The 16,532-nt window shown below is 46.7% G+C and overlaps 3 protein-coding genes across 4 annotated transcripts in view; 2 read left to right on the plus strand and 1 right to left on the minus strand.

Annotated features, from left to right (window-relative positions):
* The window catches only part of LOC141094192 (uncharacterized), a 580,189-nt gene that overhangs the window by 209,276 nt on the left and 354,381 nt on the right, over nucleotides 1–16,532 (minus strand). The window lies entirely within an intron of this gene.
* LOC141093938 (uncharacterized) overlaps nucleotides 1–16,532 on the plus strand; it is a 111,510-nt gene that overhangs the window by 91,954 nt on the left and 3,024 nt on the right. Inside the window, 3 exon segments of the mRNA XM_073579619.1 lie at nucleotides 4,661–4,810; nucleotides 4,940–5,119; nucleotides 5,203–5,326. Of these exon segments, the coding sequence (XP_073435720.1) occupies nucleotides 4,661–4,810; nucleotides 4,940–5,119; nucleotides 5,203–5,326 (454 nt within the window).
* LOC141094286 (uncharacterized) overlaps nucleotides 1–16,532 on the plus strand; it is a 1,055,204-nt gene that overhangs the window by 28,351 nt on the left and 1,010,321 nt on the right. The gene's annotated exons all lie outside the window — the stretch shown is intronic.

A 16,532-nucleotide genomic window follows, 5' to 3' on the forward strand; every position in this document is an offset into this window, starting at 1 on the left:
TCTGATGTGAGGAATGCCGTTTTTTCCCACTCGTCCCCTTCCCGAACCCTTATCAGATTGTAGGCCCCCCGCAGATCTAACTTGGAGAACCATTGGGCCCCAGCTAACTGGTTACATAAGTCTGGGATGAGGGGAAGCGGGTAAGAGTTCCTAACCGTTATCTTGTTCAGTTCCCGAAAGCCGAGGCACGGCCGCAAACCACCATCTTTTTTTCTTCACAAAGAAGAACCCTGCTGCCACAGGTGACACAGAAGGCCTGATATGCCTTTTGCGGAGGCTCTCAGCTATGTACTCCTTAATGGCTTGGTGCTCAGGCCCAGACAAATTGAACAATCGAGCCTTAGGTAACTTGGCTCCGGGTACTAAATCAATGGCACAATCATAGGGTCTATGTGGTGGCAGCGCCTCAGCCTCACTTTCGGAAAAAAAGTCTTCGAAATCCTTCAGGTACTCCGGAATACCTTCCAGATCGACAGACGACACAGACACTGATTTAACAGCTTTAACAAGATGGTCCCCGGTTACCACATTTATTATTGCATCCCCATTGAGTGATTTCCCCTGTAACCCAATGGTAGGATTATGGCGTTGAAGCCAAGGCATCCCCAGTACCAGTCCTGCAGGCAAGTTATCTAGCACCAGACAACTTAGTTTCTCCACATGAGTGGAACCCACTTTTAGAGAAATAAGTTCAGACCTGCAACAGATACCGTCTTGGGTAAGAGGAGATGAGTTAATTGCCACAAGTTTAACAGGATCGTGAAGCCTGACTGTCCCTATCTTATTAAGAGTCATAACCTTGGTATCAATCAGGTTCACAGCAGAACCGCAGTCAATAAAAGCAGTAGTCTGAACAGGACCATAACCAAGTTCCAGTTCCACCTGCAGCACCATTTTTGCACATGAGGAAAATTGTACCTGAAGGTCTGGGTAGCCTCCTCGACTACTACCCAGACCTAGTCGTTTCCCGCCATCTTGGAGGATGACGGACAGGAGGGGCAGTCCTTCTTCCAATGTCCAGATTTCCCACAATAGAAGCACAACTGCTTTTCACGGCGGCGTCTTCTTTCCTTTCCCTCACAGGTGACAGCGCTCACCTCCATAGCCATAGGAAGAGTCCGGGTCTCATCTCCACTGAAGAATAAGGGCGTTTCCCGTTGCATAATGCCTCTAGCCCGCAGCCTGCGATCCATGCGAACCGCTTGGACCATGGCATCCTCCAGGGAGTCAGGCGGAGGATGAAGTGCCAAAGCATCCTTCAGACGTTCACACAGGCCTCTGTGGAACAGCCCCCGAAGGGCGGCATCACTCCAGGAAATCTCTGCTACCAAACGTCTGAATTCAGTACAGAACCATTCGGCCGAGTGCTCCCCCTGACAGACACTCATCACTTTGTCCTCAGCCAACCGCACTCTATCAGGCTCATCATAAATAAGCCCTAAGGCTTCAAAAAACGCATCCACAGACTTTCTCTCAGGGGCAGAAGAGGAAAGCGAGAATGCCCAGGCTTGTGGGGACCCCCTAAGCAGGGACATCACCACCCCCACCCTCTTTCTCATCCCCAGAGGAGCGGGGTCTCAATGAAGAAGAAAAAAAAAAAAAAGCTTACAGCCGTCCTTAAATGCCCTGAAATCATCCTTGTTACCAGAAAATATATCTGGCAATTTAACCGGGGATTCGGGTGGGACTAAAATGACATCTCTATTCCCCAACTGCTGGAAGCCTGCGGAAAGTACCCCCTGAACTGAGTCCTCCACCCGCCGTTGGACTGGGCCAGAGCTTGGTGTTCCAAACTAAGCTTCTGCAGTGACTGAGTCAAGCTTTTCACCTGCTCAGATAAAGCACAAATTGGGTCCATGCTGCAGAAGTGAGGAGAGAAAAAAAAATTGTAGGCCAGTTATAATGTCAGGAACACCGCACTGAACTTGCTCACTGAGCCAGTGCGGGTGTCCTGACTCAAGCGAACAGTGCTCAAAGATACCTGTGGAGCGGGCAGCAGCCGAGTAGATGCGTACTTCAGAGCCGCAGGACCTGAAGCATGTGACTGCTGGGGGCATGGCCTAAACTCCAGAGAGCTAGGAGCTGCAAGAGAACTCCTAGCAGGGTAACTGTGAGACAAAGTTACCAAGGGGCTTAGACAGGGAGAATAGTCAGGACGTAGCCAATGAGTCACACACAGAGATAGCTGCAAAGGTACAAGAGGGGCGAGCAGAGAGTAGTCAGGTCACAGGCAATGAGTCATACACAGAGATAATAACGCAGTACAGAATCAAGAGGCAAACTCACAACGGGAAACAGAGCCGGGTCAGAACTATAAAAACAAGCTATAACAACAAACAAAATAAAGGATGGAATCTCCAGCGCTGGACTTCAGTTAAAAATACATCATTTATTGTAAATTCTTAAAATCGAACAGAAAAAATGTGGATAAGGACATACAGGCAGATGGGGTCTCTGGTGGTCTCCAACCAACGCGTTTCGACCTAGAGGGTCTTACTCATGGTTCGAACCATCCTTTATTTTGCTTCAGTCAACACCCCTGATCAAGGTGACTCCGTGCGCAGGAGGATTATGGATCGCAACCGAGACTGGTGAGCTGACCTCCCTTCATTTTCCCTATCCTTCTATAATTATAACAACAAACAGGCACACAGGGGTCAGCACACTAGGCCAAAGGCAAAAGTATAACTGGCAGGGATTGAAGCTTCCCAGGGGTTTAAGAAGCTCTCCCAGAACCAGAAAGAGGTCACAATCATTAACCCCAAGTGTGCTGGTCAAAACCTGCACAGAGCTCCAGACATTAACACCCGGTGTGCAGCTCAAAAACCTGCACTGGGATCATGACAAAAACACTGTACATGGAGACTTTGCGATCAAAATCATTTGTGTTTACAGTGTTTGCATTTAAAAAAGCTTTTATAAAAGCTTCAAACTTCTGTGTATGAACCAGACCTGAGATCTAACGTGATTGAAAATTACAGCCTGGGGAAGACAGGAAACATTCTTATAGACAGCCTGTCAGTAAAATATGAGTATTTTCTAAATGTACACTTCTGGCGCTGCCTACACCCAGTTGGTTTGTGCACTGTACTTCTGTATTTGAACAGGCAGCCACAGCACTGAAAAACTCCCCCCTCCCTCTCTATACCTGTGTGAAACCCTATCCACCCTCCCATCTCCCTCTTCCAGCAGCTGGTCATTACCCAGACCAGTTCAAAGCTGATTCTCCCTCCAAGATTTAAAATTTCCTTCGTCTATTCAAACTCAAATGTAATAACACACAATAATTCCAGAGACAGGAAAAATATATTTCCAGAATCGGTAGAATCTAGGCTACACACAGCAACGTTTTGCAGCCTGTGCGCCCATCAGAAGCCGGGGAAATGGTTTCTGCCCCCCAGTGATACGCAGACGTGCATATTTGGTCTCAAAAGAAAGATAATTTTGTAATAGAAAATATAATACCACTTGTCGTCTTCACTATGTGAGCTAGAGATATGGCAAGTAGAAGTTTAAATAACTTTTAAAAATTGGGGCGTACATCCCCTAACTCAGCCCACCAAGTGAGGTCAGCAAGAGAAAAGCATAAAGCTCAGGTGCCCAATGAGAGGGTTGTCAGATGCCTGGAGAACCAGCTACACAAAGCTGTGCTGAAGGACCCTTTGCCCTGGGAAGATTCTCCTCCCCTTTATCAACACATTATATCTGTGCGTGAAATAGAGTAAGTTTCTTACTTTAATCCCTTTAATTTGTAACTGTCTGTACATACTGTATTTTGGCTCCTTTTTGTAATATCTTTTGTATTATTGTAAACACTGCCTATACTTTCTGGAGTAAACTTAAATATTTACTAGCTTTGTTTTCCTTGCTCTGATTGAACCAACACGTACTCCGCACCAAATTTCGCTACCTGTGGGTGGGTTCCAGACCTCTGATATAGGCTTTAGTATCAAATGAGGAACTGGTGGCAGCAAAGTGTCCTGGTGGTATTGGGAAACCCTGGCAGTGTCGGATTGGAGGTTTATGTGTGTATTTCTTGCCTGAGACTGGTGATATACACACCGCCCTCACTGCAGAGTGCCTGATTGCCAGTACGCGGCTAAGCAGCCTTTCCAGCGACTACTTATCCTAGGTGCAATTCCCTGACTGTCCTCAGTGTAAGGGGGGCGCCAGAGAGCTGCAAGTTCCTAACCGGAACTGAAAGTGGAAGCAAAAGTTGTGTGGGGTTATATAACCCATACCTCTTGGCACAACCCCCCTCAAATCCCTGACCCGGCCGGTGGTGATGGCGACATTGACACTCTAGACAAATCAGTTTCTAGAACCATAGTAGAAGATGATGTCGTCCGCATCATGAAGTACCTTAGTTATTTGTCCTGTCATATGTAATGAATATCTCCTGCAGTATTGCTAATGCCGATTCCAGTGTCAGTAAATGAGACGAGAATTAGCGTTATGGAAGATGAGTCTATGAGAAACGTATTCATCTGCCGACTCCGAGAAAGAAACTGCTTGTTGTGTGTGGCCTAAAATATATAGGTTTTATTGAAAACGAAATATTGTAAAGTAATAAATCTCATATGTTTCCCTTATTATCTCCAGTAATTGTATTATTACACAGGATTTTTATGATGTTACATCGGCTCATCTTCTCATTCAGGTCTCTACAATATCGGATCCTCTCAGCGACGATCTTCTACATAAGAGAACTTTCCATATTTACAAATCAAAGATGGATATGGACAGAGACAAGATGGCGGAGAGGATATTACACCTCACCCTAGAGATCCTCTTCCGGTTTACTGGAGAGGTGAGAGATTCTGATGACGTCACATTACATCATTCTTATCTATGGGAATAACAGATGGACAGAACTGGAGAGGTGAGGACTCTGGAAATGTCTGTAGTGAGATTTATTAATGTGTCTCTCCATAACCAGGATTACACAGTGGTGAAGAAGACCTCTAGTGAGCGCTGTCAGGACCCTGTGTCTGAGGGATGGGGAAGACCCCTGAGCTCAATCACGGGACCTCCACCTCACCCCCTGATGTATGAGGACATCAATGACCGGAAGATCCGAGAACTCACCTACAAGATGATTGAGCTGCTGACTGGAGAGGTGACACTGCTGGGAATGCTGGGACATTATACAGTAACACTATGAAGGGATCGGGGGGATGACGGTATCATTGTATGTGTCAGGTTCCTATACGGTGTCAGGATGTTGCCGTCTATTTCTCCATGGATGAGTGGGAGTATTTAGAAGGACACAAAGATCTGTACAAGAACGTCATGATGAAGGTTCCCCAGCTCCTCTCATCACCAGGTAATAAACAAAGTAAAGTTACAGCGTACATAGAATGTGCTGATAAGTTAGAAAATCACTTGAAGAAAAATTGTGATGGGCATGTAAGAGAAAGCGGAGGGTAATGATGCTGTTGACTCCCTAGAACCCTGATATATTATTGGAGGAATTTTCCTTCTCTCCCTTCATGCGTTGGCATGGCTCGAGCCCTGGTTTCATGGATTCACTCCACATCATGAATTCCATTATGTTTTCGACCCTAAGGAATTCATATTACTGCACAATCTCTCCTGAAATGGGGAGCTAATACTTTCTCTATCTTATATAGTTAAATAGTGTAAGGTAGCGCTTGTAATTCAGGTAGGGGATACTCGCTAGGCAGCCGATAAATAAGGTCCGGCACGGGTTTCTCATATTAACATTCCTTGTGGTTTATTAGGCATCATAAACCATGAAAAGCAACAGAAAGTTCATATCAAAACAGCATAGCGTCCATGTCAGAGCTCAGCTCTGTTATTCCTGTGGTCACATAGGCTTTGCTATGTCCGGTACGCAGGCTCTCTAGCCTCATAGTTATACAGTTAAGTCCTTATATATTTGGACAGAGAGAACATTTTTCTCATTTTGGTTCTAGACATTACCACAATGAATTTTAAGCAAAACAATTCAGATGCAGTTGAAGTTCAGACTTTCAGCTTTCATTTGAGGGTATCCACATTAAAATTGGATGAAGGGTTTAGGAGTTTCAGCTCCTTAACCTGTGCCACCCTGTTTTTAAAGGGACCAAAATTAATTGGACAGATTAAATAATTGTAAATAAAATGTTCATTTCTAGTACTTGGTTGATAACCCTTTGTTGGCAATGACTGCCTGAAGTCTTGAACTCATGGACATCACCAGACGCTGTGTTTCCTCCTTTTTGATGCTCTGCCAGGCCTTCACTGCGGTGGTTTTCAGTTGCTGTTTGTTTGTGGGCCTTTCTGTCTGAAGTTTAGTCTTTAACAAGTGAAATGCATGCTCAATTGGCTTGAGATCAGGTGACTGACTTGGCCATTCAAGAATATTCCACTTCTTTGCTTTAATAAACTCCTGGGTTGCTTTGGCTTTATGTTTTGGGTCATTGTCCATCTGTAGTATGAAACGACGACCAATCAGTTTGGCTGCATTTGGCTGGATCTGAGCACACAGTGTGGCTCTGAATACCTCAGAATTCATTCGGCTGCTTCTGTCCTGTGTCACATCAATAAACACTAGTGACCCAGTGCCACTGGCAGCCGTGCATGCCCAAGCCATCACACTGCCTCCGCCGTGTTTTACAGATGATGTGGTATGCTTTGGATCATGAGCTGTACCACCCCTTCGCCATACTTTTCTCTTTCCAACATTCTGGTAGAGGTTGATCTTGGTTTCATCTGTCCAAAGAATGTTCTTCCAGAACTGTGCTGGCTTTTTTAGATGTTTTTTAGCAAAGTCCAGTCTAGCCTTTTGATTCTTAATGCTTTTGAGTGACTTGCACCGTGCAGTGAACCCTCTGTATTTACTTTCATGCAGTCTTCTCTTTATGGTAGATTTGGATATTGATACGCCTACCTCCTGGAGAGTGTTGTTCACTTGGTTGGCTGTTGTGAAGGAGTTTCTCTTCACCATGGAGATTATTCTGCGATCATCCACCACTGTTGTCTTCCGTGGGCGCCCAGGTCTTTTTGCACTGATGAGTTCACCAGTGCTTTCTTTCTTACTCAGGATGTAGCAAACTGTAGATTTCTCTTTCCCCCATGACGGCATAACAGAGAGAGGGATCCGCCCTCAGGGACAGGAAACCTACAGCTGAAAAAGGCGGTACCTCTCTCCCACATCAGTTGGTTTCCTGTCCCTGACGGGGAACCTACAGCACGTACCTCCAGTCGACGTGGGATGCGGGGACCGAACCAGTCCGGTAATGGGCAGCGGGGCTCCCTGCCTTGGCTGGGTCGAGGCCTTGCGCTGGCTTCCCCCGAAGCACCACCACCGGGGTCGGCGGGCCTTGAGGGTGAGTGGGGAGAGGCAGTGAAGATTGGAGCAAGTCTGCCAATCCCAGGAAAAGAAAAAAAAAAAAAAAGGGGGGGCTGCCTTCTACGAGTAGTGGCGGCGGTCACTAAAGGAGGGCCCCCCGCTGAGCGCCGGGCCTGGAGCAGCCTGTGGAGGGTGGCGGCGGCCACCAGGAGCCGCAAGATACAGGGCCTCAGCTGCACCTCGGAGCGACCCGGAGGGGGGTGGCGGCGGCCACCGGGAGCTGCAATGTACAGGGCCTCGGAGCGGTGGAGGGTGGCGGCGGCGGCCACCGGGAGCCGCGAGAGATGGAGCCTCTGCAGGCGGGTGCAGAACGCTGGCACCGGGCGCGCACAGGACGCCGGCATTAAAGATAGGGCCGCAGTGCACTGCTGGGAAATCGCAGTGCGCATACGCGGGCGGCCACTTCCAGTGGGGGCGCAGGGACCGCTGGGTAGAGGGCGGCGCCAAGTTCAAAGGGGAAAAAGAAAAAAAAGGCGCTCATATTTAAAACCCCACTAAAGGGGAAAGGAGCGAGCACCATGAGCGAAAAGCAGAAAGAGGAGACGCGGCAGCGGTCCCCGAAGAAGGGGCCGCGGCAAACTCAGGAACAGCGCCAGCATTTACAGCACCAGCGCAACTCTTCCCAGCAGCGGTCACGCAGGATCGCGGCACAGCCAAAGCTCCACCATGGCAGCACAGCCAGAAGTGGATTCCGCGGTGGAAATAATCCCTACGCCCGAGACAGAATCTCTCGTTCCACAAGGAGGGTGAGTGATCTCCGTAAATGCCCGCTCGCTAATGTGCGATTGTTAATTTTTTCTGTTTCAGGGGAGTAAATGCACAACCAAATCCAAGCACTTGGTATGTGCTATATGCACGGAGGAGCTACCCCCTACGTGGGAGAAAAAGCTCTGTGCGGCGTACATAGAGCAGGCAATAAAGGAGGAATCCCCGAGGTTTGCTTTAGATCTCAAAACATTTATAAGAACCCAGGTCGAAGACGCCCTTAAGGGCGTTAGAACCTCAAAGAAAAAACGTAGGTCCAGGCATAGATTGCCAGTGTTAGTGAGTCAGGAAGCGAACTATCTGACTCAAGTAACTCATCATCCTCCCAGTCCTCTTCATCATTCTCAGAAGGGGGACGTAGCTGCTTCCCCATTGAAGAAACGGACACCCCGGTAAAAGCGGTGAGGACAACTATGGGGCTGGTAGATGAACGCCCTAAGAAAACGGCCCAAGATCTGATGTTCGGTGGGCTGGAACACAATCTACTCCCTAATTAAACGAGAGTGGCAAAAGCCACACAAAAGTCCTCCTAACACCCAAGAGGAAATACCTCTTTGACAACCCGGCCTGCTCCCTATGGAGTAAAGTGAATAAATTAGATGTAGCGGTTGCAAAAGCTTCTAAAAAAATTTGCCCTGCCCTTCGAAGACATGGGCATCCTGAAGGACCCAATGGACAAAAAAGCAGAAACTTTTTTAAAAAATGCGTGGGAGGCGGCAGCAGGGGGGCTAAAGCCAGCCATAGCAGCCACGTGCACGGCACGCGCCCTAATGGTCTGGCTGGATCACTTAGATTCACAAATAAAGGAAAAAGTCCCAAGAGAAACAATGCAAAGATCAGTTTCTGTAATGAAGGGGGCAGCAGCCTTCCTGGCGGATGCGTCAGTAGACTCGACCAGGCTGGCAGCCAGAACAGCTGCCTTCTCGAATGCCGCAAGACGCGCCTTATGGCTGAAATGCTGGCCGGGAGACTTACAGACAAAAAATTGTGCGCAATCCCGTGCGAGGGGGAATTTTTATTTGGCCCAATGCTAGACGACATCCTGGACAAGAAAAAATTCTTTCCCGGGTTCCCTAGTCAGGCATACAAACTGCTTTTTCGGAGCAGAAGGTTCATGCAATGAAAGCCCCCAAAAGGGAACAAAGAAGGATGGGAGGATAGGAGAAATAAAAATAAGGGCCTTATGTTTAACAAACCCCCCGACAACAAAAAGCCACAATGAAAGTACTCCCCAGGTCGGCGGAAGATTATCCTACTTTCTCCAGGCCTGGGAAAAATATCCGCGAGTTAATGGATACTAAGTATAATAAAGGAAGGTCTAAGGCTAAAATTCAACACCCTCCCAAACAATTCTTTTGTGATAACGCCCCAAAGGACATCACACGAGCAGCTGGCTCTGCAAGAAGAAATAACGAATCTAAGGGAGAAGGACGTATTACAAGAAGTCCCCTACCAGGACAGAGGCAAAGTCTTCTACTCCCCTCTCTTCCTTCGCAGAAAGCCAGACGGATCGTACAGGGCGATCATAAATCTAAAAAGACTGAACTAGTTCCTGGAAATTCAGCACTTCAAAATGGAGACAATAAAATCTTGTGTAAAAATGCTTCCCCCATCTTGCTTCGTGGCTGTATTAGACTTGAGAGACGCATATTACCATGTACCTATTCATAGAGACCACAGGAAATACCTCAGGGTGGCGGTGACGATCCAGGGGGAGATAAAACATTATCAGTTCAGAGCCCTCCTGTAGTGAAACCTCCACCAGGGGGAGCTGGTGAGGGAAGAGAGGTTACACACTAGGAGCAGCACCCCTGAGCAACAGCACAGGTGCCACAGGTAACGAGAGAGAATTGTCAGACGAACCGAGTCAGAAACTAGCAGGAGCAGACGTACCAGAAGGAGCAGCAATACACGTAGTCAAAATACCAAAGCCGAGAGTCAGAAAGCCAGAACATGAGCACGGGGTCCAAAACGTGAGACGAAATACGTGGTCGGGGTACAAGCCAGGGAGTCAGATGCCAGAGAGGGAACGTAACAGCAGAGACTAATACCAAGAGATGGGGGTCAGAAATCAGTCCGGGTCATACATGTGAATATCAGTCAAAGGCAGGAGGATCACCAGGGTGCAAGGGTCAGCGGCTCTGAACTGGAAGCTTGATCTATCACTAACACTGGTCCGCAGGCTGTGAGAGACTGAAATAGCCCAGCTAGCTCCAGAACGAGGCTGAGGAGATTAACTCCCGCATAACCAGTCCGGAGTGAAGACAGCAGAAAATAAACTCCGGACTGGACCATGACACCTCCCCTTCGGGCTAGCAATTGCTCCAAGGGTTTTTACAAAGATAATGTCGGAAGTAATGGCCCACATAAGAGAGCAAAACATCTTGATAGTCCCACACCTGGACGATCTCTTAGTAGTAGGCGTCACCTTTCACCACTGCAAACAGCAATTGGACATGGTCATGAGATCTCTACTGAGTCTAGGATGGATGCTGAATTTGCCCAAATCCAGACTTGTACCAAGTCAGGTGCAGGAGTACTTGGGGATAATACTGGACTCAACCGAACAAAAATGTTATCTTCCGCAGACAAAGATTCAAAAGATGACACAGATGGTGTCACAAATGATAGCTTCTCCAGTCACTACCCTGATAAAAGCAATGTCTCTATTAGGGTCAATGACAGCCTGCATGCCAGCAGTACAGTGGGCACAAAGCCATATGCAAGACTTACAGTGGGAAATATTAGATGCAGACGTTTCCCTACACGGCAATTTAGACAGGCAATTAGACATCTCACCAAACACAATACGTTCCTTAACATGGTGGACAGACCCAGCCAATCTAACCAAGGGGGTCCCCTGGGCGTTACCAGCGACAAAGATCCTGACTACGGATGCAAGCCCCTGTGGGTGGGGTGCACATCTGGACAACCAGGTGGTGCAAGGGCCCTGGACTCAGGGAAGAGAGTCAGCTTCCTCAAATATGAAGGAGTTGCTGGCAGTAAAGCTAGCTCTCATTCATTTTCTGGATTCACTTCGCTCCCAACATACAAGGGTCTTTTCAGACAACCAGGTAGTGGTAGCCTATCTAAACCATCAGGGGGGCACCAGATCTCGAGCGCTGATGGAGGTAACAAAATCCATCTTTTACCTAGCAGAACACAATCTAGAATCCCTGACAGCCCTTCACATAAAAGGTTTGGAAAACCGAACAGCAGATTTCTTAAGCAGAACATGCCTAAAACGGGGGAGTGTGAACTAAGCCAGTCAGTCTTCAGCCAAATTGTGAAACTCTGGGGCCAGCCAGAAATAGACTTATTTGCGAACAGTTAGAACCGGAAGTTGGAAACCTTCTGCTCGATCGATCCCCGGGAGGGCCCAGTAGCTCTAGACGCCGTCACGATCCCCTGGGATTATCATCTGGCTTGCGCCTTCCCTCCAATATCTCTCATCCCCTTAGTTCTGAGGAAAATACGGGGGAACAAGGCGACGGTAGTGGTAATAGCGCCCTTCTGGCCACGGAGAATATGGCTCCCCTGGCTGAGAAGAATGTCCGTAACCGATCCCTGGGTTCTACCGGAAACTCCAAACCTACTATCCCAGGGACCAGTGTATCACCCCCATATAAAAAACTTACACATGACCGTTTGGCTTTTGAGAGGGAACTCCTAAGCAATAGGGGCTTCTCGTCAAACTTGGTATCCACGCTACTACAAAGCAGAAAGCCAGTAACGACTAAAGCGTATGGGAAAGTATGGAAAAAATTCATGTCAGTATCAGGCTCTGACCCAACGGGGGAAATCCCAATAGACAAAATTCTGGAATTCCTACCGAAGGGGTTGGAAAAGGGGTTAGCTACCAGCACCTTAAAAGTACAGGTGGTGGCCTTGGGAGCTTTGTATAACCATGACCTTGCCAAAAATAGGTGGGTTGGGAGATTTATTAGAGCCTCAAGTAGATCCAGGCCGATCCCTCTACGCCCCCCCCCCCCCCCCCCCCGGATCTAAACCTAGTACTAAACGCACTAACCAAATTTCCCTTCGAACCCCTAGCGGAGGTTCCCTTAAAAATATTGTCCCTTAAGACCTCCCTCCTCGTAGCCTTAACTTCTGCCTGCCGCATTAGTGATATGCAAGCTTTGTCTGCCCACTCACCCTTCACGCAAGTACTGGATTATAGGGTAATTCTTAGACCCGACCCAGCATATCTCCCCAAGGTAGCGTCACAGTTTCATAGGACCCAGGAAATCTCCCTACCCTCCTTCTGTCCCAATCCCAAGAACAAAACAGAAGAGGTATTACACACTTTAGATGTAAAAAGGAGCCTGGTCCAATACTTGACAACCACGAGGGGGTTTAGGAAGGATAGGGCTCTGTTTGTCTGCTTTCAGGATCCGCGGAAGGGTCAAAAAGCATCGAAGGCCACGCTGGCGAGATGGATAAGAGAGGCCATCACCCTATCCTACTCCTCTTGTGGGGCGGCCATACCAGAGGACGTAAGGGCCCATTCAACCAGGGCAGTGGTGTCATCCTGGGTGGAGAAAGCCGGCGCTTCAATAGACCAGATATGTAGAGCTGCCACTTGGTCTTCCCCCTCTACGTTTTTCAAACATTACCATCTAGACTTGGCCTCCTCTTCAGATCTCACCTTTGGGAAAAGGGTTCTGGAGGCGGTGGTCCCTCCCTCGATGTACAATCTTTGTAATTCTCCGTGGTGCCGTCATGGGGGAAAGAGAAAATCGTAGTTACTTACCGATAACAGTATTTCTCTGATCCCATGACGGCAACCGTACATTCCCTCCCTCTCACACACAGGTGTGCACATTAGAGTGAGTTAGTTAGCTTTAGTACTTAGCCACACGGTGCCTCTATTAAGTTTAATTTGATTAATTTTGGATTTTTTTATAACCATTTGAGTTGCAGCTGAAAGTTCTGTGCAATGCTCTGTAAACCAATTGATGTGGGAGAGAGGTACCGCCTTTTTCATCTGTAGGTTTCCTGTCCCTGAGGGCGGATCCCTCTCTCCATGGTGCCGTCATGGGATCAGAGAAATACCGTTATCGGTAAGTAACTATGATTTTTGCCACTTCTAATGTTGTAGCAATCGGATGAGTTTTTTTTTTCCTGTTTTTGCAGATTAAGGATGGCTTGTTTCATCTGCATGGAGAGCTCCTTTGACCGCATGTTTCCTTCACAGCAAAACCTTCCAAATGCAAGCACCACACCTCAAATCAACTCCAGGCCTTTTATCTGCTTAATTGAGAATGACATAACGAAAGGATTGCCCACACCTGTCCATGAAATAGCCTTGGAGTCAATTGTCCAATTACTTTTGGTCCCTTTAAAAACAGGGTGGCACATGTTAAGGAGCTGAAACTCCTAAACCCTTCATCCAATTTTAATGTGGATACCCTCAAATGAAAGCTGAAAGTCTGAACTTCAACTGCATCTGAATTGTTTTGTTTAAAATTCATTGTGGAAATGTCTAGAACCAAAATTAGAAAAATGTCTCTGTCCAAATATATATGGACCTAACTGTACATCAAATGTCAACTTACAAAACAATATTGCACAAGCAAAGTCTGTTTTCTTGACCAACCAGAAGCGCATAAATTCAAAAGCCAACATACAGACAACAGTCTATTCTTCCAGGCTTGCTGAAAATAGACCTCTTATTAATTAAGATACAATGCTGTGTCTTCATACACCCCCCATTTTTTGATTGTCCTGTAATTGTTTGATATCTTGACGTTCATGGAAAGTTAAGTTGTATTTAAAATTGGTGCATCTCTTGTTGCTAACCCGTCTAATATCGTCAATGACACATTTCTGAAATGTTTCAAAAGATTCTGAGTATTCATGGAGGAGGTAAAATTATGTTTATTTTTCATCTCACTGTGTTTATAACTGTGAGGTTTATTTTTAATTTTAAATAATGAAGGGACACACATTTGAAAACACACATTTTCTGGTGAGAAAGGTATATTCCCCTTAATTCAGTTAAAGTGCTAGTGCTTCATTAGTTGCCAAACCAGATTCACTATTCATTTTATCGTGTATACTTTTCTATGTTTCTCTTTTTATCAGGCGCACATATGACAAATGCTGTCAGGCTGAGCTACCTGCTATTGCTCTCCTGTGAGTTGATAAATTAGGAAAATCCTCATCTATTCAGCCTTATTACAGTGAAATCTGCTGCGACTGTCCTATATAGGTGCGCCACTTTTGAGCACTATACCAGTCATATCCAATCTAAAATAGAACAGCCATTGGCCTCCCCAACATATTTCGCCTTGCGGTGTCATCAGAGGAATGAGGCTATAATGAGCTGATGGGACTGAACCAGACCTTTTATCACCTCTGTTTGTTGTATCACTTCCTCAGGTCAGCCAATACTATTCTGTCTTTCACCACCAATGCCCATAATTCTCTCTTTTGACCAATAGGTACTCATGGTCTGCTGTCCTGTGATTTGGTTTTCACTCATATAGACGCCATCCCTACCCCTTCCTCATTGGGGGCAACTATGAGAGCCAATCTTATCTCTTACTTTATTACCCATCTCACCCCATCCTATAGATTTCACTACTTATCTGGGGGAGATTAGTTCTGGGGACTGCGGCGTCATTCTCCGGTGGCTCCTCTCACTCCGTTTTCCTGTAGGCCGTTCAATCTGTTTGCGCCTCAGAAAACTGCGCTCAAGCGCCCATCATTACAGCCTTCCAGCTAGTCAGCTTTCAGTCAGCCCGTCGGCGTTCAATATTAGCGCTTGCACCGTGTCTCCACCAGGGTGGTCCGATGTAATCTATACCACGCACCTTCCTTGCATCAAATGCAACCTGAGTCGGTGCGCATTCCTTGTTACCATTAGATCCGTAGGATCATGTATATATTATGATCATTATAAGGTACTAATCAGGTCCCAACACAAATTATATATATCTCCTGCATTAGATTTTATTTTTTTTTAAACCTATTCTGTACATCCACTGGTGGATTATTTAACTGTCATTATTAATCCGCAAACTATATGGAACAAGAAAAGAGTAAGCTAATAATCTTAGATATTTACACAGAGTCCTACTGTGCCTCATGGGGGCACAGTCCCTACACTTAAGGCCCCATCACACACAGCAATCTCGCTAGCGAGATCGCTGATTTTGTGACTCCACAGCAATCTCGCCAGCGAGATCGCTGTGTGTGATGGGGATCAGCGACCGCCCCCCCCCGCCGGGTATCGCTGATCGTGCAGCATCGTCCTGGGCCATTTTTTGATTGTTGCTCTCCCGCTGGCCAGCACGCATCGCGAGGTTCCCAGTGCTCTAAGCAGGCACTGAGAGCTGGTATCTTAGGTAAATATCGGATTACTAAGTGGCGCGTGTCACTTAGTTACCCGATGTGTACCTTAGAAACCTGCGTGCTGGCAGCTCCCGGCGCGAGCACGCAGGTTTCTAAGGTACACATTGGGTAACTAAGTGATGCGTGACGCTTAGTAACCCGATACTTACCTTAGAGACCAGCGTCCTAGCTGGTGATGATGGCTGGTGAAGCTGCCTGTTTGGCAGCTCACCAGCGATCATGTAGCGATGCACCAGCGATCCTGACAAGGTCGTATCGCTGTCGGGATCGCTGGTGCATCTTTATGTGTGACGGGGCCTTTAGCGTGCCAGTTGTTCTGAATTATGTGTGGTTTAGAGAAGGTTACCAGTAGGACCTTATGGAAAGGATTTTACTCCTTAGTATTATTTAAACTGGGAGGCTCTTATATATGTCTGGCCATCCTGCTAGAGGTGGTCATTAGCTTCATATGGTTAGATCTTTTACTGGGACTCAGGCCAAATATCCTTTTCCTTCACTATTAAAATATTAATGATTTTCATCCACTTCAGTTCATGAAGAGGTGACAGTGCTTTTCCCCTTTACCGGGTGCAATTAATCTACAAGGGACATATATACTCAAAGAAGGTCCATATATTTTCAGAGGAAGGCAGTATATGTAAAGCCTTCGTTTATACCCGTAGGGTGTCTCGTATTAAAGCGAAAAATACATTTTGCCTCCAGTTGTAGCAAAATGTTATCCAAGTCAAGCCAAAATGACATGTCTGATTCCCCATACCTTTATACCAAGGGGATTCTGATGATGACATGTTCTCATGTGGGTGGAGAGGGGAGTATCCAATTCTGTATTGATAGAACTATGTTTTTGGGTCAGTGGCAACTGAGATGGTGTATTCTCAACGTCTGATGTTAAGTGGATAGAGAACATTTCCTCTGATATCGCAGTAGCAGATGGACTTACTTCAATTTCATCTAAGGTTTCAAAAGCTGTATCTGTCCTCCAACATTCTAGTATTACATTCTGTCCAGTTTCTGATGTCTTTTTTGGACAATTTTTTTCCTTGCTTTGTAT

This window comes from Dendrobates tinctorius, unplaced genomic scaffold (assembly GCF_039654945.1).
Source record: "Dendrobates tinctorius isolate UK_male_01 unplaced genomic scaffold, ASM3965494v1 ptg000063l, whole genome shotgun sequence".
NCBI classification, from domain to species: domain Eukaryota; kingdom Metazoa; phylum Chordata; class Amphibia; order Anura; family Dendrobatidae; genus Dendrobates; species Dendrobates tinctorius.